At 42.7% G+C, this 23,623-nt stretch overlaps 1 protein-coding gene across 1 annotated transcript in view; it reads right to left on the bottom strand.

Annotated features, from left to right (window-relative positions):
- The window catches only part of CACNA2D3 (calcium voltage-gated channel auxiliary subunit alpha2delta 3), a gene marked incomplete at its 3' end in the record, with an annotated part of 652,765 nt that overhangs the window by 288,492 nt on the left and 340,650 nt on the right, over window positions 1–23,623 (bottom strand). The window contains exon 6 of the mRNA XM_007447233.1: window positions 972–1,103. Coding sequence (XP_007447295.1) covers window positions 972–1,103 — 132 coding nt within the window. The remainder of the gene's footprint in view (window positions 1–971; window positions 1,104–23,623) is intronic.

Genomic DNA, 23,623 nt, shown 5'->3' with positions numbered 1-23,623 from the left:
CTGCTGAACACAGCTCTCGGGAAATGTTGAATAATCTGGCAAAGCAGGCACTCGGCAGGCAAGTCTCAGGGGACAGATGCTAAGTACAGGGCAAACAACTCCTGAAGGCAGAGGCTGGCAGTCTCTCTGCCTCAAAGTGGGAAGACATCAGGTGCCTAGCCTTACTTAATGAAAACGTAAAAGACTCCACTTAATTGCTCCAAGATTATGCAGAGCGTTTTTCTCCTTCTTTTAGGTTGAGCTTGTTAATTTCTACAGCTGTGATGTTGGCACAATTGCAGCCTCGAGTCCTGTTTTCACAACTTGTAAGCAAAATTAAAACTTCCTTTTTTAATTACAATTCAAACCAAGCCAGAATTAAATTCCTGTTGCAAAGCAGAGGCCTGGGAAGACCCTAGAAGGAACACTTGTTCCAAAGTCATGATGGACAAACTCTGACAAACATATTCATTTGAGGGTGCTCTTGGTGGCACTGACGTCAGTAGTGCTTTGGCCATTTCAACCTCTCCTTTCAGGAGCAGTCAGCTTTAGAGTAGGGAAATCTAAGCTCAAATGTTTCCATTTCTTACATTTTTCAGTCAGAATTTAACTCAGCCGATTGTGGATTGCTCCTTTCCCTGGTAATAATAACAATAGTAATAGTAGTAATAGTAATAAGAGCAATCTCTTGTCCAGAAAGATGAAATATGATACATTTCACACTCCAATTCCTCACTTTAGGTGGCAGCTCTATGAATAACTCTATTGAGGAAGATGCTGAAACCACACATAGATCCAAATGTGGGTGTGCACACGTATGCAGATGCCACACTGCATTCCTGTCCTGTACCCTGACAACAGATTTAATAGATTTGAATTTAATCTTTCATTTTCTTCTAAGGGAAGGGAAAAAATTGTTAACCCTTAACCCTAAAGGAAAATATCACAGGATCAGTAACTTGAACCATAATTCTCAATGCAGGGATACTCACCTGGATACTGCCTAAAAAAGCCCTTTGCACTTCCAAAGTACTGCCATATGAGACTCGGGTCACGATCAAAGTTATCTACAAAAACTTTGTTTAGGGATTCGGACCAATAAACCCCATTGACAATTGCTGGATCTGGGGAAAAAAGGCGGGGGGGAGAGAAGAGGAATGTTACAAACCAAAGTGAAACAGAACCCCAGCTGGCATCCCACGTAGCTGGCAGATATCACCATGGGGCCCATCCTGCAGGAAGCTGTGAAGAAAGTTATAGCTCCCGAAATGTTTAGCTCCTGGGAATTCCAGCTTTATGTACATTAGAGTTTCCCCATCCTGCCTGAGCCCTCTAAGCCACCCAGGAGACTCTACTGATGACTCCTTACTTGAAAGGCACATCCCTTTTCGGGTAACTTTCAATCTGGCTGAGCAAATAGTTCAGAGAAAGCAAAGAGAGACTTTCTTAGCATTCTGTTCCACTTTTCGGCTCCTGAGTCAGAACTCAGCATTGAAAACAGGAAAAATGTGTTTTCTGTCACTGCAGTCACCTCAGCCAATGCAGCCCTGTTCCAATTCTCTCCACCTCTAACTTAAAAGTCAGTCTGCTTTAAAAATAAATAAATAAGTAAATTGGAATTACATAACTAAATCTCTCTACCTCTTTTGTTCAGCAGATTATGAGCTCCATAAGGGCAGGAACAATCTTGCTTTGATCTCCTGCTACACACCTTTGACCAGCACGTGGCAGAAACTCCAAAAATGGATGGATGGATAAAGAGATGAATGGATGAATGGATGGATGGATGGACTGATGAATAATAAAAGGCTGTTCTCCAATTCCAGACAACTATCTACTCTTCTGCCCTGTCATCCCATGAGCAAATGTCTTTTCCTCACCCTTGGGAGCCCAAAGATAACCCCTTGTCTTTTGTCCACAGATGAGAATTAAGAGTGAAGACAAAGACAGAAAATATATATTTCTTGCATACTGATCAAAGCATGGTGGATCACTGAGGATACTCTTTAACTGTCCACTTTTATTTAACCTTGGAAGATCCTGTTTCAAAATAATGCAACACTAGCAAAATTTTGTTGCAAGAGTACAGATAATTGTCCAGTCCCAGTATGATGAGGGTAAGGATGACAATAGGATGAGCATGTTAATAATTAAGAAGAGGAGGAGGAGGAGAAACCTTTGTTGAGTCCTTCCTGCAAGGCAGGCACTGTGCTCATCTTCACTCCTGTCACCCCCACCACAGCCCTCCACAGCAGGTCCACTGTTGTTCTCCATGCTATACAAGTGGAAATGGAGAACCAGGAGGTCAGGTTCTTTCCTAAAACACCCAACTAGCAAATGGCAAAGCCTCTTATCTGTGATTTCCTTATTTGTAAAATGGGGATGATAATACCCAATTATTTGGCCTGTTTGGAAGGTAATACACACTGGCAGAAAGGGACTAATGGCCATAGGCATTCACAAAGTCATCAATGGAGCTTAGTCCATTCCCCTGGAGTCCAGCACCCTCACCAGAATTCCCTGTGGAACTGTGAATCACAGTAACCCCACTGTGGCATCCTCATTCCAAAGATCCCTCCATACTACGCAGACAGTGGGTATGGGGACAGATTCCCTCAGTCCAGCCCGTAAGTTGCACAGCAAGCCAACGAAAAAAGTAACTCTAGAAATGCTTATGTAAATTAGGTACACTGCAAGGAAACTCACTGTTGGCATTGTGCTAGCCACTCCTCCTCCTCAGCTGCCTGCCCTTTGCCAGCTGGCTGCCCACAGGATGTGGAGGATGAGACAGAGCCACGATATGACGCCTGACCCAGTGGACAGACATGGCGCCTTGTCTTACTGCCTTACCTCCAGCCTGTCTCATTCTTTCAGACCACTTACACAGATTCAACAGGCAATTGGGATTCTAACTCTCATATCAAGGGCAAATGCTCTAACTCTTGTAAACTATAATAAACCACATCATAGACTGGGAGAGTGAAAATGATCAAGTCAACTTTTTCCTATAAAGTAATTTTGAGTAAGACTATCCTCACCATCCTGGAAAATGGAGTTCTTTATTGTTCCTGTCCAAGCTTTACAATAATTACTGTGACTCACTCCTTGCTATGAAAGCCACTTAAATTAATCCACGAAGGTGCAAATACAATAATGACAGTGAAAAATCCACGGTTCTTGCCTCTTCCATCAATAACTTCAATTATAAAAACCTTCCACAATTAGAAGCGAAAATTCCATTTCACTGGCTCCCTGTCTCAACATGTTAAGGAGTTCACCAGTTTCCAGTTAGACAATTCTTTTTTCTTGAGCATGATATCTCTGGGGGTAGTAAAAGGCTGCCCATATCTCCAGATGGCCGTACTAACCTAAGATTGTTCCTCCCTCTGGGAACTGTGAGCACCTTCAGAAATGAAAAAGAACTATAGTGCCTGAGGATCATTTCATCCACTTCATTTGGATACCACATCTTGCTCTGAAATTATGTCTCTTTAAGAAAAGAGGGCTTCGGTTTTCCCAGGGTATGATGAATAAGGGAAACAGAATCACTAAAAAATATGGTCTAGTTAAAATAATCTAAGGGGTCTAATGGACTGTATTAGCTTCATGTGGCTGCTGTAAGAAATTACCACAAATTGGGGTGGGGGTGGGGGCTTAAAATAACAGAAATTTATTCCAGAGGCCAAAAGTTCAAAATCAAGGTATTAGCAAGATTGGTTCCTTCTGGAGGCTCTGAGGGAGAATCTGTTCCATGCCTCTCTCCTAGCTTCCGGTGGTCGCCAGCAACCCTTGACGTTTCTTGCCTTATAAACATACCATTCCGATTTCTGCCTCCATCTTCACTTGGCCTCTGTGGGTCTCTGTGTCAAACCTCCCTCTTTTTTCTTTAAGAAAACCAGTCACTGGATTTGGGGTCCTCCCTAAATTCAAGATGAGCTCATCTCAAAATCTTTAGCTTAATTACATCTGCAAAGACTCGATTTCTAAATAAGGTCACATTTGAAGGATGTACTGGAGGTTAGGACTTGGACATATCCTTTAGAGGCCACTATTCAACCCATTACATGTACTCATACTCTCTTAATTATCCTATACAATATAGCCATATTCTATGGTTGTTAATGTACTGTTTTTAAAATCTGAGTTTAATAGATGCAGGCCTTTTTCCTACTGAAGGATGTTTAAAGGCCTTCTCCCTTTTCTTCTTTATGGGAACAAATTCAGATTTTCATGTCTGCATTGTAATTTTATGAGCTTACAATTCTTTCTGACCTCTTTCATTGGGTCCTACCTGTAGTGCAACAAACTGGACTAAAATCATTTCCCTTAATGTTTAGTGTTGTGTCAATGCCCAGCCTCTCTGCTCAATAAAGTGAACTCCACATAACATTGTCATTTTCCCAATGTTCCTGTCCATTCTGCATCAACTTATGATTCATATTGGTCAATATCAAGTCCAGGAATAGCAATTCTTCCTCCTGTTTCCTCTACCTTCTGAGAGATTAAATTACCTCCAATGCCAGTCAAAAATTTATCAGACATTCAGTTTTTAGTAAAACAGACTACTAGCAGAAGTTTAGAGAGTAAGAGTCCCATACCACCTTTCTGATCAATTTGCAATTTGTATCTGAAAAGCACTCACACATCCCTGCTCTGTTTTTATAATACATCATACAATCCATCAAAAAATCACATTTGTAGCTTCCTTTTTTATTTCCACCCAATAATTGCTCTCATCTGTGCTTTCCTCTGAAGCTTGCGCTTTGCTACATAGGGGTCACCTGATGTTGCAGATGGCTAACGTTCTCTCTGCACACTCCCCCTTACACACATGCACACACATTTCCTTTTAGTTCTATTTCTGTGAATGAGTAACCATTGCATTTCAGTCCCGAGTTCCATCCTCCTGTGACCTATCTGAGTTGATGAGCCTCAAGCAAATTAATGTATGTAGAGCATTTAGCACAGCAACTGGCACATACAAAACACTCCATACATACTGGCCATTATTTGCTCCGTGTCTTAGCAAATAAATAAGGTTCCAAGAAGACTCCCAACTTTCCTCCCTGTTCTCTGCAGCGTGCCTCTGGTCAGCACCCCAACATTGTAGTCACCAGTCTGGAACTTGGGCTCTGGAGCTGGAATCCCAGCTTTGAGACCTCACTCAACACTTGTTAGCTAATGGCTTTGGACTTGTGACTTAACTTTCCTATGTCCCAATGTCTCCATCTGTGGAAGGCAATGAGAGCAGCCCTCCCTCAAAAGCTGGTGGTACAAGGCACATAGGTGCCCAGCAGCAGGAGGGCTTCACCAGGAGGGTACATCACCAGTTGCAGCTCTATGGTGAGCCCCAACTCCCCACCCAGGGCAGTCCAGCTGTCGTAGGATCATCCAGGTAAGGCTCTACCTATGTGTCCTTCCTCCCTTCCTCAAATTATCAGGGTCAGGCACTCTCGATGATTCTTCCATTTGTTCATTCGATTAATATTTATTGAGCACCTAGTATCTCAGGCATTCAGCACTGAACCAGATAGACCATGAAGCTGACATTTCAGTCTGACGAGGGGAGACAAGGGAAAAGAAATGAGAATTCCAAACAGAAATGGGTGTGATGAAGACAAGTAAAAGGGATGGTAGGCTTGAGAGTTACCCCGTGTGATTAGTTGGGGAAAGGGAAGTTACTCAAATTGGGCGGTCAAAAATGACCTCTTTGAGGAGAGCCCTGAATGCTAAGAAGGCATCAGCTCAAAACCCCCTTGGCCAGCAAATACTTTCTAGGCAAAGAGAACAGCAAGTTCTGAAGTCTGGAGCTGGGAAGAAACCCATGTCTTAGGGAACAAAACAACAAAGCCACAAGTATTACTAGAGCCTTGTGAGCAAAGGAGAGAGTTACAGGATGGGGCTGGAGAGGTGGGCAGGCCATGGTGAGGATTTTAGCAGATCAGCAAAGTTTCCTGCCAAGTATACATTTTCTAACAGACGTAATCTGTGCTCCACCAGTGCCAAGGCCCATCATGCTTTTATTCATGGTTCAAAAATCAAATTTCTTTTCTTCTGAAATCTATAGCCAGCATAGCCTACTTCCTTTTTCCAGAACACACCCTTCAAACAATCAGGATCTTTATGGATGCCTTAGTATTTGAGTTTCCTCTCCAGACCTCAAAGTTACCTGATACTCCCTTCATCTTTTTTCTCAATATCATTTATTCTCCAGTGAATTAGCAGCACTGTATTAATTTAAACTTGCCATTTTCCAGCACAAAATACGGGTCCATTTCTAGAGAATCTGAGCATACATGAACAATTATAGGCTAATATTGAATTACAAACTACTGTTACCCAAAAGTCATTGTTTGAAGGGAAGGGACTGAATTCATGTTCAACTGGGTTTTGAAGTATGGCCCTTGTAAAGAAGGTATTTATTTCCTGCCTTGAACAAGCTGGAGGAAGGATCTTGGGCTTTCCCAAAGGTCTTTGAAGGTGTGTGTCTCCTGGATATAAAATTACACCAGCACAGGGATTACTGGGGGCACTGAGTCCACGCAGTTTTCCTCAGCCCCGCATGCTGGACCAGATTCAAGATGAGAATGGCTGGAGAGGTTTCATGTCTCCCATTTCAGCAAGCAAATGACGTCTCTCTCGTTCATTCTAAATAGATCATAGATTAAATAATGAATACTTATGATGCTAATTATCAAGCACTTAATATGTATTGGAAAATAGCCCTTAATGTGTGTTGAATTATAAAATAGATTTATTAGCAAAACATTTACCCTTCCTATAAACTTAGTGATGTGCTAGATATTAAATACAGCTTGCTTTTCCCAAATCTGGAGGCATTTTCTGGCAGTCCTGGGAAGAGAGGGATGAGGAATACTCATGGCCCCGTGCTGAACCACTCCGGATGGAGCTAGGAAGCAAAGTGAGTGGGGAACACAGCTACCAGTTTGGCAAAAACTAGAGGGTACCTTAGACTCTCAGCCCATTGCCTCGATGTGCTAGACTTCAGGAGCTCATTCCCCAGTGGATTTCACGTCAATGATGGAACTTGTTTGTTCGGATTTTTTGCCTTAAGTATATCAACTTTAAATAGTCTTCCTCCCTTAACATATTTAAATTTTTGTGGAGAAACTTGCATTTCTTCCTCCTTGTCATTCTTTATCCCCCTGGAATAAACCATTCCCAAGTCTTTGTCAGAGATACTAAGAAAAAGAAAATTATGTGATAGAAATCAAAATTATAATGATACTGATAGCAGCAGAGATTGTCATTTCTGGCACATTTATGACGGGCCAGAGACTATGCAGGACAGTTACAAACTACTCTTCCTAGCCCCATTTTACAGATGAGGAAACTGATCCTCAGAGCATTGAAGTCCATTGCCCCAGTACATCACCTGTCCAAGGTAGAGATTAGCTAAATGGCATGTTGTGTCCAAGCTATTAGATGGAAGAAGACTGGAATGGAGGCCTCGAACTCCACTACTCACCAGATAGTAAGGGGTGGGGGGAAAAAGGTGGCATGGGAGGTACAGTCAAGGTAACATGTGGCTCAGAGCAGGCTGTCTGCCCCCAGCTGTCAACAAATAAATGAACTGGATGGTCCCTGGAGGAGGGGGCTGGGATCAAGCTTTCTTGGGGACCCTGACAGCATCTTCACACTAAATGCTCCAGGCATGTGTGTGAGTTGAAGAGGACGTGGTGGGGACCCGTCTGCAACGGTCCCCTAACGCATCCCCCTTGGGGTCTCTTTTGCAGAGCCACAGTGAAGCTCTTTCATCACCATCAGCATTTGGAGTTGGGGGCTGCTTGCAGAGGGGACATTTACAAGGCATAAAATGTTGGATAAGACACTCTAGAGTGAAGATAAGCATATCTCATGGGGCTTTGGATTCTAAAGTGGCATCTGATAAACTGTAGTTAAGCTGGTGCTGGTATCACTAATATAAAACACCTCATTTGATATGTGGTCTTGTCCCATTAACTGAGTCTCCCTTGAGGTCTCTAACAAAGAGCTGAAGAATCAAAGCCTACTTCCTCCCTGAGGTTTTGCTCTGGTTAGAAAGGGAATAAAACTCACCTTGGACAGGTTCAGAGATGGGGTGAGCACAGCCACCCCTTTCCCACCAACAAGTACTAGAATAACACCAGCCTTGCAAGACCCTTGCTGCGGCTCTCTGGAACCTGGCATCCTGATTGCAAATCTGTGCTGAATTCCAAGGCAAGATCATACACCCTGACCCAGAAGTTTCAGTAGTTTCTGCTAAACCATCACTCAGAGACTACATCTCACTGCCCAGTGCTCTAAGACGATCTGGTCTGGCCTAGGATCCATTTTCAAATTTGCTTCTCCTCCAGTTCCCAACTTACACCCACATCCCCACCCTGGACAATCTTATTGAGGCTTTTCTTTTCTTGTTTCATTTATTGTAGCTGTTCCTACTGCCATTGTACAACCCATTTAAAGGGTGTAAATCATGTGTTATTTTCTAACATTCTCCAAAGCATTTAGCCCCTGTACCGGACGTAGTATGCATTTATTCATTCATTCAGAAAATACCTGCTGAATGACTACTGTGTGCCAGGCACTGTGTTAGGATTTGGAGACAAAGCAGTGGGGAAAACCAGGCAAAGCCTTTAACTCAAAGGCATGTATAGTCCATTGGGGAAAGCAGAAAACCCAATAATTATCGAATTAAGTGTAAGATTACAGTTATGATTAGTATCAGAAGGGGCAAAACACGATGCTGGGGAACATGTTCTTAAGCAAGGTCTTCCTAACACATTATTGATCAAGCTGGAATGTGAGGAATGAATAGGCATTAAAAGTGGGGCCGGGGGTGCGGGTGCAGAGTGGTCCTGGCATTGCCAACTGCAAGTTTAAATACCTGGAATTCAGAGGACAAAAAGCTTGGGTGGGAGGGATCGAGGATGAGAACTTAGCAGGACCTTGAAGACCCTGGGCTGCAGTCTGCTGGCAATCTCAGGAGCAGTGGAGGCCCCTGGAGGGTTTGAAGAGAGGGCAGGTACACACTCCTGCCATTTGGAGAGCAACCAAGCAGAGGCAGGAGAGTGGGGATGGAGGGACTGTTTAGAGGCTCCTACTGTCCTTCCAGGGGGACAGGATGGTGCCTACACTAGGGTGGCAGGGTGGCAGAGTGAGAGGAGCCACTGGTGTAGAGAGGACGATCTCACCAAACAAGTTTTACACTCTGAAGGCAGGCATTTATTGCAGAGGTAGAAGCTCTCTTCTGCATCGTCCCAGCATCCAAGCAGGGCGTCCTCAACAGCAGGAAGCCTGGAGGACAGTGCTTCAGAGTACTGCATCCTAGGGGAGTTCACCCAAGGGGAGCTGGCATGCTTCTTAGATGGCACACAAATGGGAAAATCTACAGATAGAAACAGGCAAGAGTTTGTCCTCCAACATTTGGATTGTCACAGATTTGCAAACACCAGTTTCTCTGTTGCAACAGTCCTCAGAATGTACATCCCAGCCAGCTGTTCTTGCAGTGTGTCCCTAATTGATAGAAGTTATTCGTAAGCAGCATGAAAGAGTGGGAACCATAAGAAAAAAAAATTCTTGACCACACATTTGGGTACTGGAAACCTTCAGCAAGACTTTTTCTGGGCACTGCTATGGGCTCACACGGTGCCAGCTGCCCTACATGCCTCATTCACCGTCATACTCACAGCTCCTGGGAAGGCGCATACTATTTCTGAAGGGTGGGAGAACCGAGGTCCTGTTGGGGAAAAGCTACACAGCCTGAGATGGGCTAGGCTATCCTTTTGCCTAAAGTGAAAGTGTCCCTCAGAAGTGGCGATGCAGGGGGTATGGGGAGAGGGTAGGGTGGGGCTCAGAGACCCTTGGTCCCAGGCCTCTGTCCTAAACACACACACACACACCCCACTCAAAGTAAAGCCAAATAAACGTAACCATTCAGTCAACAAGCATTTAAAATTACCTAGGGTATTTGAAGGCTTGTCCTGTGTTCCATGGTGGGGGGTGTGGGGGAAGTGCACAAAGAAACAATTCTGGAGAAAACTGATGTTATGACAAGTCACACACACAAAAAGATAACTCCCAGCTAGAGTATGGAACCTATAGCTGTCATTATTTGTTAAGAACCCATTCCTGATATTCACTCAGAAAGTCTCCTCTCATTCCAAACTTCCAGAAGAGAGAAAGGAATTTAAACATTCCTCCCTTCCATCTTGTGGCTCCCATTAAAATATGATTTTGTGAGCCTGCCATCTTCACTGATGCTGTCAGCTTTTTATTGATATTTAATATAAACACAGCCCCGAGGCTAGCAGGTACCCTGACAGGGTCTGAAATATAATTGCTAGGGAACTGTACAAACGCGTGTAGCAATTAAGGAGCTGTCAGGGATATTGTCAGTATGAAGACACAGAACTGCGGCTGGACAAAGGAAGGAGCTGAATCGGAGGCCGAGGGAGCAGAGGACTGCAGAGGAAACAGGATAGCATATCACCATTAAGCGGGCCCAGAAACCACAGACAGGGAGATAAGCTGATTGTGGACATTCAAAAAGGGAAACAGAGCTAAGTGCAACTTCGCTGTTTGTTTGGGGTTTTTTTTTGTTTTTTTGTTTTTTTGTTTTTTGCGGTACGCGGGCCTCTCACTGCTGTGGCCTCTCCCACTGCGGAGCACAGGCTCCGGACGTGCAGGCTTAGCGGCCATGGCTCACGGGCCCAGCCGCTCCGCGGCATGTGGGATCTTCCCGGACCGGGGCACGAACCCGTGTCCCCTGCATCGGCAGGCGGACTCTGAACCACTGCACCACCAGGGAAGCCCCCCGCTGTTTGTTTTTAACACCCAAAGGCTGAGAGCTGACTCTCCTGCATTTGCTCTGAGATTTATATGGAGAGACGACATGCAGCCTTGAGTCTGACTTCTGAGAGAGGCCCTGGTTGGGGCATGGAAGGGAATTAGTATTCTGCACTGCTTTTAAGAGATGTCACAGGGTACCAGCCTGAAAAATTGGCTTGTGGGTAGGAAAGATGGGGTGGATATGAATGAAAGGTGAGTTCTGAGTGAGGAAGAAGGAAATATGAGCCAGCTGGAAGAAGAGGCACAGCAGAAGATTTGAGCTGAGCCTTGAGGAGGACCACAGAACTCCTCTGATCTGCGTTTCAGTGCAAGTCCTGCCCACATCTACACTGTCATCGATTTAACAGTCCACTCAGTGGTGGCAGGATGGGTATGGTCATGGTGATGGAGGTGTAGACACGTTGTCCTCTTTGTACCAGGATCTCGTCATCCTTTGAGATGCTGGAAGCCTTGGTCTTTGTACGTGGGTGCAGTGGGGTGAGGAAAGGCAATTGTCTAGCGAATGGCCTGGGTTTGGGGATCAGAATGACCAGATCTAGTAATGGGTCTTTTATGCCTTAATTTACTTTTAAATTCCCAGAAGAGAACTACCCTTTTCCAAATTTGGAATGCTGCTGCCAGATATCTGAGCTACAAGTAGCCACTGAAATAGAAGAATAAAATTATAATCTCTTATTTCTTGAACCATGGATGGAAAGGGGCTTATGCCCTGCCCTCACTCCCTTCTCAAAACACACACACACACACACACACACCGCACATGCCATCCTAGGTAAGTGCTTTCAGGTAGAACACAAAGGAACTTTTAAAGACTTTAGCCTTTGTGTACTTCATTATGTTAGAGTAATTTTAAGCAACACATCAAACCCATGCAGATTATTGCTCAGAACGAGGCTAAATTAATTTAGGTGAAAATAAAGAGTGAGTCAGTTTATAGAAAAGCATCAAGTAATCAAACAGGCATTGGGCAGAAACAGATGAAGACATGAGTGTGGCCCATGAATGACTAGGGCTGGGGAAATGTAGCTCCAGTGGCTCAAAGCTGCCATGCTCATCACCTCTTCCCAGTTTCCTGCCTAAGTAACTCACATCTCAACTTTAACAGCATCTACACCAGGGTGTAGGATGGCAGGTGAAATGTGAACACATTCCTTGTATAAAGAAAACTGTAGTTTTTCTTTAATAAAATATAAATGATATATCCTCTATGTCTTCCAGCTCTGAAACTGACAAACTCCTGACGGCATGCAGCCCCAAGAATAAGAAAATGTAGTTGTGGTCACATAACCAAGGGCATTTCTAGCTTGACGCCGCTACAAACATGTAAACAGGAGTCAGAAGTAGGCCTGAGAAAGGGCAGAAAGATGCTCGAAGAAGCAGACAATGTTCTCTGCAAATAACCTGTGGGGAAGATCCACCCCAACACGGAGCTCTGTAAAGGAAGCCAATTTCATGCCAAGGTGGTTTTGATGGATATGGCACCAGGGCACTGGGTTCACACGGCTAGAACATTATAGGAATTTGCTTTTGATGCTCATTTTCATGTGAAGATCCTCTGGTCGTAAGCTCTCCCCACTCCCAGCCCAACTGTACCACGGGAAGTTCAAACTGCTCCCCAAAAGCATGATATCCACGAGGAATAATACCAGCTTCCAATAATGTTGGCCAAGAATTATTAACAAGGATGTTCCAGCCATCTTTCCACCAGACCTCATTCACCCCACAAATGCTTATATCAACTATTTTTTTGGCCTACTGAAAAACAGCAGTTGGGCCCAATTAATTGAGACCCAATGACTGAGTTTATGGACCTTCAGCAGCTAATGTACACTAGATCCTGAGTGGCAAGGATGGGTATTTGATGGTCCCCTCCTCTTGTCACATAAGCTCGTGAAAAATCAAAGGGTGTAGCTTTAATTCTATTCCATGATTTGTAACTAGATGAACATATAATTTATTATCCAAACTGGATCACTTTTGAGGGGGGGTATTTTTATTAATACATAGAGATAATTAGTGTAAGTAGGTATATTGTTGGCAGAACAGAATGGACGGACACTCCATTTATAACTCTCCCCATTCCACAGGGAATGGAACCGAATCTGTGTTTGTGTGTGTGTGTGTGTGTGTGTGTGTGAGAGAGAGAGAGAGAGAGAGAGAGAGAGAGAGAGATCTCTGATGTGATCACGATGTGTATAACTAAAAAGAATTAGAGCAAGGAATCATCTTTAAAATAATACATAACACCATCTTTTAACACTTAGCCAATCATTGTATGTAAAGCCATGGCCTTTTGAGTACTGGGGGCAGTTGGCTAGCTATGGACATTCAGCATGCTCCAGACATCAGCCAAAGTGTTTTATTGATGGGAGAAGAAATGGAAAACATTAATTAATCCACTAAATTACTTAACTGGATGCTACTTAAGACTGTTGCTACTATAATTATGTCAATACACCCTCTACTTCTTCAAGCTGGGAATCTTTCCAATTTAAGGAACCAAAGAGCCAAATTAAAGTCACTTTAAAAATACTGGCCCATAGAACTAAAAAGATTAGGGGTAGAGAAGGCTTCAAGGGTAGGTTGGTCCAGAGATTGCCAATGGTTTCACCAAGGCTGTGGTTTCTCTCTTTCTATTCCATATCCAACTGAGCTGGCTCCATCCTCAGACCCTTCCTCTCACACATCCTAGCCTTTCACCCTACAGCCCTTGCCCCAGCATCTCCAACGTTTCCCCTTATGGGGCCACAGAATTACTGCAGCACTTACAGTCATCAAACTTTTTCCCACCATACTCACAGGTAGAATATGAGATCTTCAGATGTCTCCTTACTTTTATTGACTTTGAGCATTGTATACCCATCCCTGAGCTAACCAAAACAAGAGTGGAATGAGGCATGCTGATTGATTGGCTTAAACATGCTAAGTCTTGGGTCTGATTTCAAGCCCAGCAGCCATGGAAGATGGGTTTCTGAAAGAAATTCAGAGTGGCACTGACGGGAAGAGGAAAGAGAGGGTGCCAAACCAGAAACATCTCCTCCAAGTTTCCAATATGGTCACAAACACCCAAAGAGTCATCTCAGAGGCCACAAAACCCATGTGACTCGGGATTTCACCAAGCACTAATTCTGATAAATAATTTAAATCTGGCAGGATCATTTTCCAAGTGAAGCATTTCCATACCACACCGGTGTACAAGAAGTCTGTTCTGTGTTCTAAAAGTGCATGGCAGACAGAAGAAAGTTTATCAAGGACAAAAAATTCAAAGAAGAGAGAAAGAAGTGCTTTGCGGGAAATAATGCTGCAAGTTCAGAAGATTACATGCTACAAATAACAATGAAAAAGAAAAAAAATGTATTGCTACTAAAATAAAAACAACGAGGCCATACATCTTTAACAGGAACTTCACCAAGCGAGAAGCCAGCTGCTACGAAAATGATGTATGACAAGGACGGGCCTTCAGAAATGGAAGCTGATCTCCAAAACTTTCAAGGACAGAGCTACTTAAAGATTTTAGCTGGAATAGTTTTAATAAGAGCATGCTTTTAAGTCAAGGCTTGACAAATCTTTTCTTAAAAATTTTAGTAGTCCAAACTTCATTATTTTCTTATTTGTGGAAACATTTATTCAGAAAGGTCTTCTAGCAATAAAGATGGTAAAACTTTTATATAGTGATGGTGGTTTATTTGATCAGTTTGATTAAATAGTTTCAAACATATTTTAAACGACCAGAAGTATAAATCAAAACTCCAGTAACATTTTGGAGTCCTAACACATTTGATGACTAATTTTATTTCAGCAGTTAACTAGAAAGAAGACAAGCCATCTATGCAGATACTATCAAATTCAGCTTTCTTATTTAATCTGCCATGATTTCACCCCTTGGTCTGTTTAATTATTTTTAAATAGCTTGGTGCTATTTTGTATGTGAATTAAAGGGCATGTAAATTTAAAGTTGCTGCTATTTCAATAGCATTTACATGATTAGAATATAAGAAAGTGTGTGTGTCAGAACTGAGAGCTATGTTACTCATGGAATGTCCAAAAGCAAGGACCATCCATGGTGCCAAGTCAAAGTTTACAAGGTCAAGATAAAAAAAGGCTAGCTTGGTCACTGTGAGGTCAGGATATGCGTGGACTCCACAGGAGGAACAAGAAAAGATGTGAAGAGAGGATAATAAAGTTTGTTTCAGAACTACTGTTCATCATCATAGGTAGAATTGTTTAAGAGAACACATGTTGGGCTTCCCTGGTGGCGCAGTGGTTGAGAGTCCGCCTGCCGATGCAGGGGACGCGGGTTCGTGCCCCATGGCCACTGAGCCTGCGTGTCCAGAGCCTGTGCTTCGCAATGGGAGAGGCCACAACAATGAGAGGCCCGCGAACCCAAAAAAAAAAAAAAAAAAAAAAAAAGAGAGAGAGAGAAAACATGTTACTTAAAACAAATATTTAATTTAATTTAGAGTTGTTCAATATTTGTTCTCTAAAACATATTACGTATTTACCGTGTATATATGGAGATCTTTTCTCTTACAATTGAATTAGGATAAGACATAGTTAATTAGCATATGGGGTCACTACAGATTCATAGCAGAGGGTCAATCCAATCCTTCTGAGTAACACAGTCTATATAAGAAGAAAAGGACAGAGAAGAAGGAAAAGAAAAAATGGGCCCTTTCATCTTAAAAGTAGTGGACTACAGTGCACTTAGAGGAACAAAAAAATTAATAACTTTCTGAGTCCTTAACTTTCTCCAGCCATTGTCTTTAAAGCAAGGGGGAAAAAAGGTTCAAATGCTTAAAATCTCTCCAAAACTATTAGCAAAAACAATATGAAAATACATAACAGATGCACAAAGGCGTCTTGGGATGAATATATTATGGACCCACAACTGCAAATTCTAAAATCTACTTAATTGTGCCAAAGCGAAACATACGAAAGACCTTTTGATAAACAAAATGCAGACAGTGTTTCAAAAAAAAAAAAAATCTTGACGTCTTGAGCCAAGGACTATTCCTCAGCTGGATATTTCAGACTCTGACTAGACCACCAAAACAGGCTCTGCTGTCACGCTGGCCACCTTTGAGAACAGTAACATAGCTCAAGTCTTGGTCCTACATGGTGAGAGAGTGGAATAATAAATGAATTCTGCAAGAATATTCCACTTGGGGCTTTTTATCTTAGACCAAACATAGAACTCTTTTCTGGCGGGAGAGAGTGGAAATCACCCTCTAAAAATAGTCTTATTCTTTCCCTTACAAAATAACTTCTCATAATTAACAAAAATATCCTCAATATTTGAAAAAATCAAATGATCAGGGAGAAGATTAAAACCACCCTAACCCTGTTGGTAACCACTGTTTACATCCTGATGTTAAAGCCATCTATTCCCTTCTCCATACATTTTGTTTGTATAAAATGGAATTGTGCAGTATGCACTACTTTACAACTTAAACCCTTCCTCTTTGTTCCATTTATCAATTTCCCAAGACATATACATCACCCTCATCTGTAACAGCAATACGGCATTCCGCTGAAAATGGGGAGAAGTAAAGGAGTCTGTTTTCATGAGTGACATTTTCAGTACTCAGAGTATCTGGAGGGACTTGCTTTAAAATAAATGAATATAAGTTCCTCACAAGTGTAAGGAGAAAAGTGTTGGTGGACAGAGAGACAAAGCCTGTGTTTTCACTACAGAAATGTATATACATTAGCCAGTTCACCAGCTCGCCGTTTTTGGCATGCACAAATGATCCCCCCAAACCTTTCTCTCTCATCTTTCTCCTGTAAACAAACAGTATCTCTGTTTCAAATTTTCATTATGAAATACTTTCAGACTTCAAAACATTTGCAAAAATTGTTAAAAAATAAATAAATAAACAAAAAGAATCCCATATACCCTTCACCCAGCTTCCCCAAATGTTAACCTCTTACTTAACCACAGTCCAATAATCAAAACCACACCTCATACAATACTAGTACCTAATCTACAAATCTTATTCAAATTTCATCCACAGGCCCAGATCTGATCCAGAACCACACATTACAACAGTTGTCCTGTCTCTTTAGTCTCCTCTAAATGAGGACAGTTCCTCAGGCTTTCTCTGTTTTTCATGACCTGGATGCCTTCACCTCCCCCTGCAGTCCTATATGAAACTGTCTACTGGGACTCAGAGGAACCCTGGCTGGTGTGTTGGGCTGCCATAACAAACTCCTCCAATAGGGTGGCTTAACACAACAGAAATCTCTTCTCTCACACTTCTGGGGGCCAGAAGTCTAAAATCAAAGTGTCAGCAAGGCTGGTTTCTTTTGGAGGCTCCAAGGGAGAAATTGCCCCATGCCTCTCTTTTACCTTCTGTTAGTTGTTGGCAATCCCTGGCATTCCTTGGCTTGTCTAAGCATAACTCCAGTCTCTACCTCGATATTAACATGGCCCTCCTCTATGTTTGTCTCTGTGTGCCTTCCTCTCTTCTTAAGGATACTGGTCATTGGATTTAGGGCCCACCCCAAAATCCAGTACAATCTCATCTTCAGATCCTTAACTGATAATATCTGCAAAGACCCTATTTCCAAATGAAGTCGTAGTCTGAGGTTCCAAATAGACATGAATTTTTGAGGGGAACATCATTCAACCCACTAAAAATGTTCTTCAATTCAGTTGTTTTAAAATGTATGTTTTGGACAATGACTAGGTTAGGAGTCCTGTTAGATAATTTTTCATCTTTTTATGAGACGGCATGAGTAGGTGAAAAGGATCATTTAACTTCTTTTTCTTTTTCTTTTTTGGCGGGGGGAGACGCACCACACAGCTTGCAGGATCTCAGTACCTTGACCAGGGATTGAACCCGGGTCACACCAGTGAAAGCCCAGAATCCTAACTACAAGGCAACCAGGGAACTGCCAGGATCATTTAATTTCTTAAAATAGCATTGAACAAACTCAAAACACCCTTGGTATCTTAGGGGAGATAACAGCAAATTATATTTAGTCTTACCTTTGGTATTTCAATTATAGATAAAACTCAGCAGCAGCTTCACAGTTCACTACTGTTTGTTACTCTAGGTGAAAATGTACCCGTAAACAATCTGTTGACCAGGGGAGAAACGCAAACACTTCTGCTTATGAAGGCACCGGGAGCCTGAAGCTGCTACTAAATTGGATGTTCTTGTATGAGGTCATTATTTCCAAGAACTGCCAAGACTCCAGCTCTGCCTCACAAGCCAAGTGAAAAGGACAATTGGGACAACCACCATGTTCAATAGCCCAGCCACCACTTGATTAGGGACAGAGATGAGGTTCACTTGCAGAATTTGTGCTCTGCAGAAATTCACCAGGGGAGAGATAGCAGCATGTCCTTTCCAAGATGACTGCAAATTGAGTCAGTGGTAATTTCACTGATAACCCAGAGGGTTTCCAGGCTCACCTCTTTTTCTCCTTCTGAGTTACATTGATGGGGGTTCATCTCTTCCAGCCCAGCTGCAGAGCTGGCTCCCGGCAGGTTGTCATGCCTGGTCCTGAGATGCCCGGTCACAAACTGGTAGACTCTGAGAATGTTCGCTAACACATCTCCTCATCTCATCGGTCTCACAGTTTAATGTATTTCCTTCTTCACAATTTACTTAAACAAAAGGAGGAGACCCCTCTTGCTCACACTCTGTGAGCTGCCTGCTCCAGCCTCGAGTTGACCAGTTTCAAAACTTTGGAAAGAGAACTAAATACCCAAAGCATGCACACACGCTTAACCCATGTAAGCACCATCCTACATGTGTGTCTGTGAGGAAGTTAACTTGGATTGAGACGTCTTTGGTCAGGGAAGGCAAAGAAAAGGAAGGCAAAGAGATGCCAGTTTTGAGATGGAAACAGGGTGCAAACCACACAAATACCCAAGTAGCAAAAGAAACCATTCCACATGCACTCACATACTCACACACACACAGACAGACACACACACACACACACACACACACACACACACAATACAATATAAGCAATATTGATGGCCCTGGAAAATGCACCATAAACTGTCCACTAGGCTTTATTTGAAAAGGAATTAACACAGGAAAAGAGAAAGATGAATTCAATTTTAAAAACACATCTCCCTAAAAATAATGACACTGGCCACATATATGTTCTTCCCACTTGCCGAATAAGCACTTTTCATGCTTTGGGTCACTTAATCCCCTGTGATATAGGTCCTCTGTGCCCATTTACAAATAAGGAGCCTGGGGCACTAGAGACCTTAAGTAATATGCCCAAAGCGACACCTTTAAAAGATAGTGGGCCATGAACAAAATCAGCAGTAGTGAGCACTCAGGATGTAGCAGGAACTCCTCTAAGACATCTACTTATAGTAAGAGATTTGATCCTCAAAACAGCTCTAGGGTGGGTGCTAGTGTAATTCGCATTTTACAGATGGGGAAACTGAGCTTAAGTTGCTGAGTAATAAGCCCAAGTTCGCACTGTTAGTAGCAGAGCCACTAGGTACGTCTTCTAGACCACATTTTATTGACACAAACCAATCCAAAAAGAGAGTAAGTAAATTATTGGGGTCACATTTCCAAAAGTTCAAAATTTAAAAAGTCATACAGGCAGAACGTGGGCCCTTCAGATCCCATGGCACAAATAAAGGGCCAGCTTTAAGAGAGGTGGGCCTGGGATCTCGTACACACATGGGTGTGCCTTGAACAGAACCAGATTGAGGACCCTGAGAATCCTGTACATCTTTGTATGATGGCCATGGGGAATGAAAATAAAACAGTGCAGAATGACAGCCAATTCCTCAGAACACTGGCTAAGTGTGTTAGAATAAAGCCAGTCTTCCCTAGAGGGAACAGCTATGAATGCCTAGAAACTCTCTCACTGAGGTGTGCTAGTAACAGCCCCATTTCACAGGTGAGTGAGCTTATGTGCTTCCCCAGAGTTAACACGATGCAGGGCACCTGTGAACACTCAATGCATGGCAGCTGCTCTTGTAATATTAATAATAACAATAACAGAAAAGGCTTCAGTATTTTACCAGAGTGAAAAAAGCAAATGAGAGAAAGAGACAGAGAAAGGTCCTTTCCAGAAATGCTCAGGGTCCTAATCTCCTCCGGTCCCCTCCCAGGGTCTCCCCTCCCACACATGTGGCGTTCTGTGCTGGCCCAGGGTCAGCCTATACACTGGCCATCTACCCTAAGCTGGCTCACAAAGCAGCAGCAAAGTGAGCCATGGAAACGAAAGTGACATCAGGACATCCGGCTACCTGTGGAGAACACACTCATTCAGTCTGCTGGCATGGCTGGTTTCTGAAGGAGTTTCAATCAGGGGAGCTTGGATGATCTATGGTGGGGTGAGTCCAAACTGTCCTTGAGATTGTCCTGCTCACTCTCTGCATATCTCACACACAAATGGAAAGTGGCCTGGCCTAACCAGATAATTTTCCCAAACACACCCACATGATCTTTAAAAAGTGTTCACTGTAGAAAATCCAGAAAGTACAGAAAAGGGCAGAGAAGAAAATAAAGCAACTCACACAAAGTCTGAAGACTAAGGGTCATCATCTGTAACATTGCGAACTGCCCATCTCTCCCATCGGCTCCCCAGCCCCACCACATTCAGCACTGCAGTTAGTGCACTCAGCGTGCCAGCATCAGCTTGGCAAGTTTTTATTAGCTTTGTACTATAGGATTAGAGTAGATTTGGAAAACTGGATGTTTTCAATAACTTTTTTTCTGCTCTATGGTAATTCAGTGGAAAGCCCACATTTTTAGATGGAATACATAAAGTACAACCATACTCATGTGTAAATAGCTCTCAGCAATGAAATCTCCAAGAGAGTCTTTGTAAGTTGAAACTTCTAATTTTCCAACAAATAACTGTTTAGTCCCCTTTGCTTTGGCCATTCTGCCTCGTGGCCACTTCATCTGCTCTCCAGTCAAGAATAAGTTCAGATCTGACAATGACAGATTGATCAGCGGAGTTTCTGGTTACACCAGACATTACTCAACATCCTGACAGGTAACCTGTCCACCTGGAAGCTTCTACTGTTAGTTGGGCAGTGAGGCCTGATATGAATGTTGACTCGGGCCAGTTTACCAGCTCAGGACACAGTCCATTTATTTGGAAACGTTCTCAAGCCTACAGAAAAGTTGCAGGAATAAAAATAGCATGAAGAATACCTGTATTCCCTTCTAGATTCTCCCACTGCTAACGCTTTATCCCACTTGCTTTAACATTTGCACACTTTCCCTAGAGAGATACATATAAAACACAACACACATACACACACATGATTTTCCTTTCCAAACCACTTGAGGACAAGCAACATATGTCATGGTCCTTCTTTTCTAAGTAACTTAGAACTACGATGTTCTGAGCCTGATACGTCCGCTCATACGTAGCATCTCCTTTTCGTGGTCATGACACTGAGCTCAACAGAAAACATAGCATCAGCCCATGACACAACCTGGCTAGGAACCAGCACCATCAGAATGATGCAAATGTGGTCTATGAATACAGCAGAATATTATTCAGCCTTAAAAAGGAAGGAAATTATGAATTATGCTACAACATGGATGAACCTTGAGGACATTATGCTAAGTGAAACAGTCCATCACTAAAAGACAAATACTGTACAATTCCACCTAGATGAGGTACTTGGTGTAGTCAAAACCTTAGAAAAATTTTTTAAAAGGTGGTTGCCAGTCTTGGAGGAGGAGAGATGAGGAGTTGTTTCATGGGTAGAGAGTTTCAGTTTTGCAAGACGAAAAGCATTTTGAAGGTGGATAGTGGTGATAGGGTTGCACAAAAATATGAATATATTTAACCACTGAGCTGTACACTTAAAACAGTTCAGATAATATACTTCATGTTATGCTTATATTTACCACAATTTTTAAAAATTAGAAAAAAAAAGTAAGTAAGCCCTGGATTGCATGATTCCACCAACAAGCCGTGCAAGTGCTCTGAGGACAAGGTCATCAGGATATGGGAGGCTTGCAGGAACACGGCTGAGCCCGACAGAAGGCTAGGTGGCTTTGAAAGTAGATGGGATGTAGACAGACAGGAGAAAGCATGGAGGAGCTGCCAGGAAGGGGAGGGCAATCTGCAGAGACTATGAGGAGAAAATGGGTATCTTCACACAAGTGACAGAACAAGGCCACCCTGCACTGGGGGGAACACAACGGCACGGGTAGAAAATGAGGTCAGAAAGGCAGAATGGGCACATCAGAGAGAAAAGGCACTGACAGCCTGAGGACGGACTGACAAAGGAGGCAGCTCGGGGTCTGCTAGTTCCATGCACTCTGATCACCTGTGGAAGGATTTTAAGTTTTGAACAGGAAAAGTGACAGTGACAATCAAACAAGTGGACCAAAATTCCCTTTCCTACATTTGCCAATGTTGAAAATTTCTAATATTACCTCCTTTGCCTCAAAGTCCTCTTAGACAGGGTCCCACCCCAGCAATTCAAGTTTCTCAGGGACTAGCCAACCATTCTGCCTGCATTTGAATGATGACTTCTGACATTCCCACTTTCGACTTCACAGAAATGCACTTAACTTTGCTTCTCTTGAGCTCTGTGGAACAGCAAGCGATGCTGTCCTCCTCTAAATGACATTTCCAGAGGCTGGCTCTCACTGCCATGCTCAGAGACAAGCTTATTCACTCAAAGTTGATAAATGCCCACAGTAATCAAAAGTTTTGCTTGCACAGGGGAAAAGAAGTCTTCTGAGGGTATAGAAGCAGCTCAAAATGAGATTGAAATGTGATGAACCACCTCCATTTTTTTTATTAAGTAGGGTTTTTCAATTTGCCACTTAAAGGGAGCTTTGAATATCCTTCTATCATACACCTCTATCAACTTCATCCAAGAGGCAGTCAGGCCAAGTATACCTGTAATTCTGAAGCACTGGAAATCCCAGTCCAAGTTTATCCCCAACGGGTATGCAGAGATGTAAGCAGGTATGTAAAAATCCTCTTCTGGAAGGTACAGAATGCAGAAATCAGAATCAGACCAACTACTAGAGCATGTCACCTGTTCCCACAGCTTTTGATAATCCATCCTCGACCAGAACACAAGGCAGAGCAAACATCTTGAAAACACTGCAGCGGCCAGCCTCTGCTCTATAGGCCTTTAAAGGGCTTTAATTCTGGTATACTGAATTCTGTGTTATATAAAGCAAAAGGGGATCTATCCCCTCAGGATTACACACAGGTGCAAAGTATTCTCTGGCTGGTTAAACCTACCTGGGCCCATCTAGACAGTGCTAGAGTACATGTCTGGGGAATGGACCACAAAAGGACACATCTATTATTTTCGCAGGCCAGACAACACAGCACAATCGTCCAGGTGTCCATTTCCCACAAAGAATTTCACATTCAGGCAATATTGCATAGCTTGAGCATATCAAGGGGTTGTATGACACTGGGCAAGTTTTTCAATGTTGCTGACCTTCATTTTTTATTTTGTGATTCAGAGTTTACTTTTCACATTATATTCCATTATAGGTTATTACAAGATATTGAATATGATTCCCTGTGCTGTACAGTAAATCTCTGTTGCTTATCTATTTTATGTATAGTAGTTTGTATCTCTTAATCCTATACTCCTAATTTGTCCCTCCCTCCCACCTTCTCCCCTTGGTAGCCATAAGTTTGTTTTCTGTGTCTGTGAGTTTGTTTCTGTTTTGTATATAGATTCATTTGTATTATTTTCAGATTCCACATAAAAGTGATATCATATAACATTTGTCTTTCTCTGACAATGTACTAAATATAATATTTTCTAGGGCCATCCATGTTGCTGCAAATGGCA

This window comes from Lipotes vexillifer, unplaced genomic scaffold, assembly GCF_000442215.2.
Source record: "Lipotes vexillifer unplaced genomic scaffold, Lipotes_vexillifer_v1.1 scaffold818, whole genome shotgun sequence".
NCBI classification, from domain to species: domain Eukaryota; kingdom Metazoa; phylum Chordata; class Mammalia; order Artiodactyla; family Lipotidae; genus Lipotes; species Lipotes vexillifer.
This window is presented reverse-complemented; position numbering and strand designations above follow the sequence as displayed.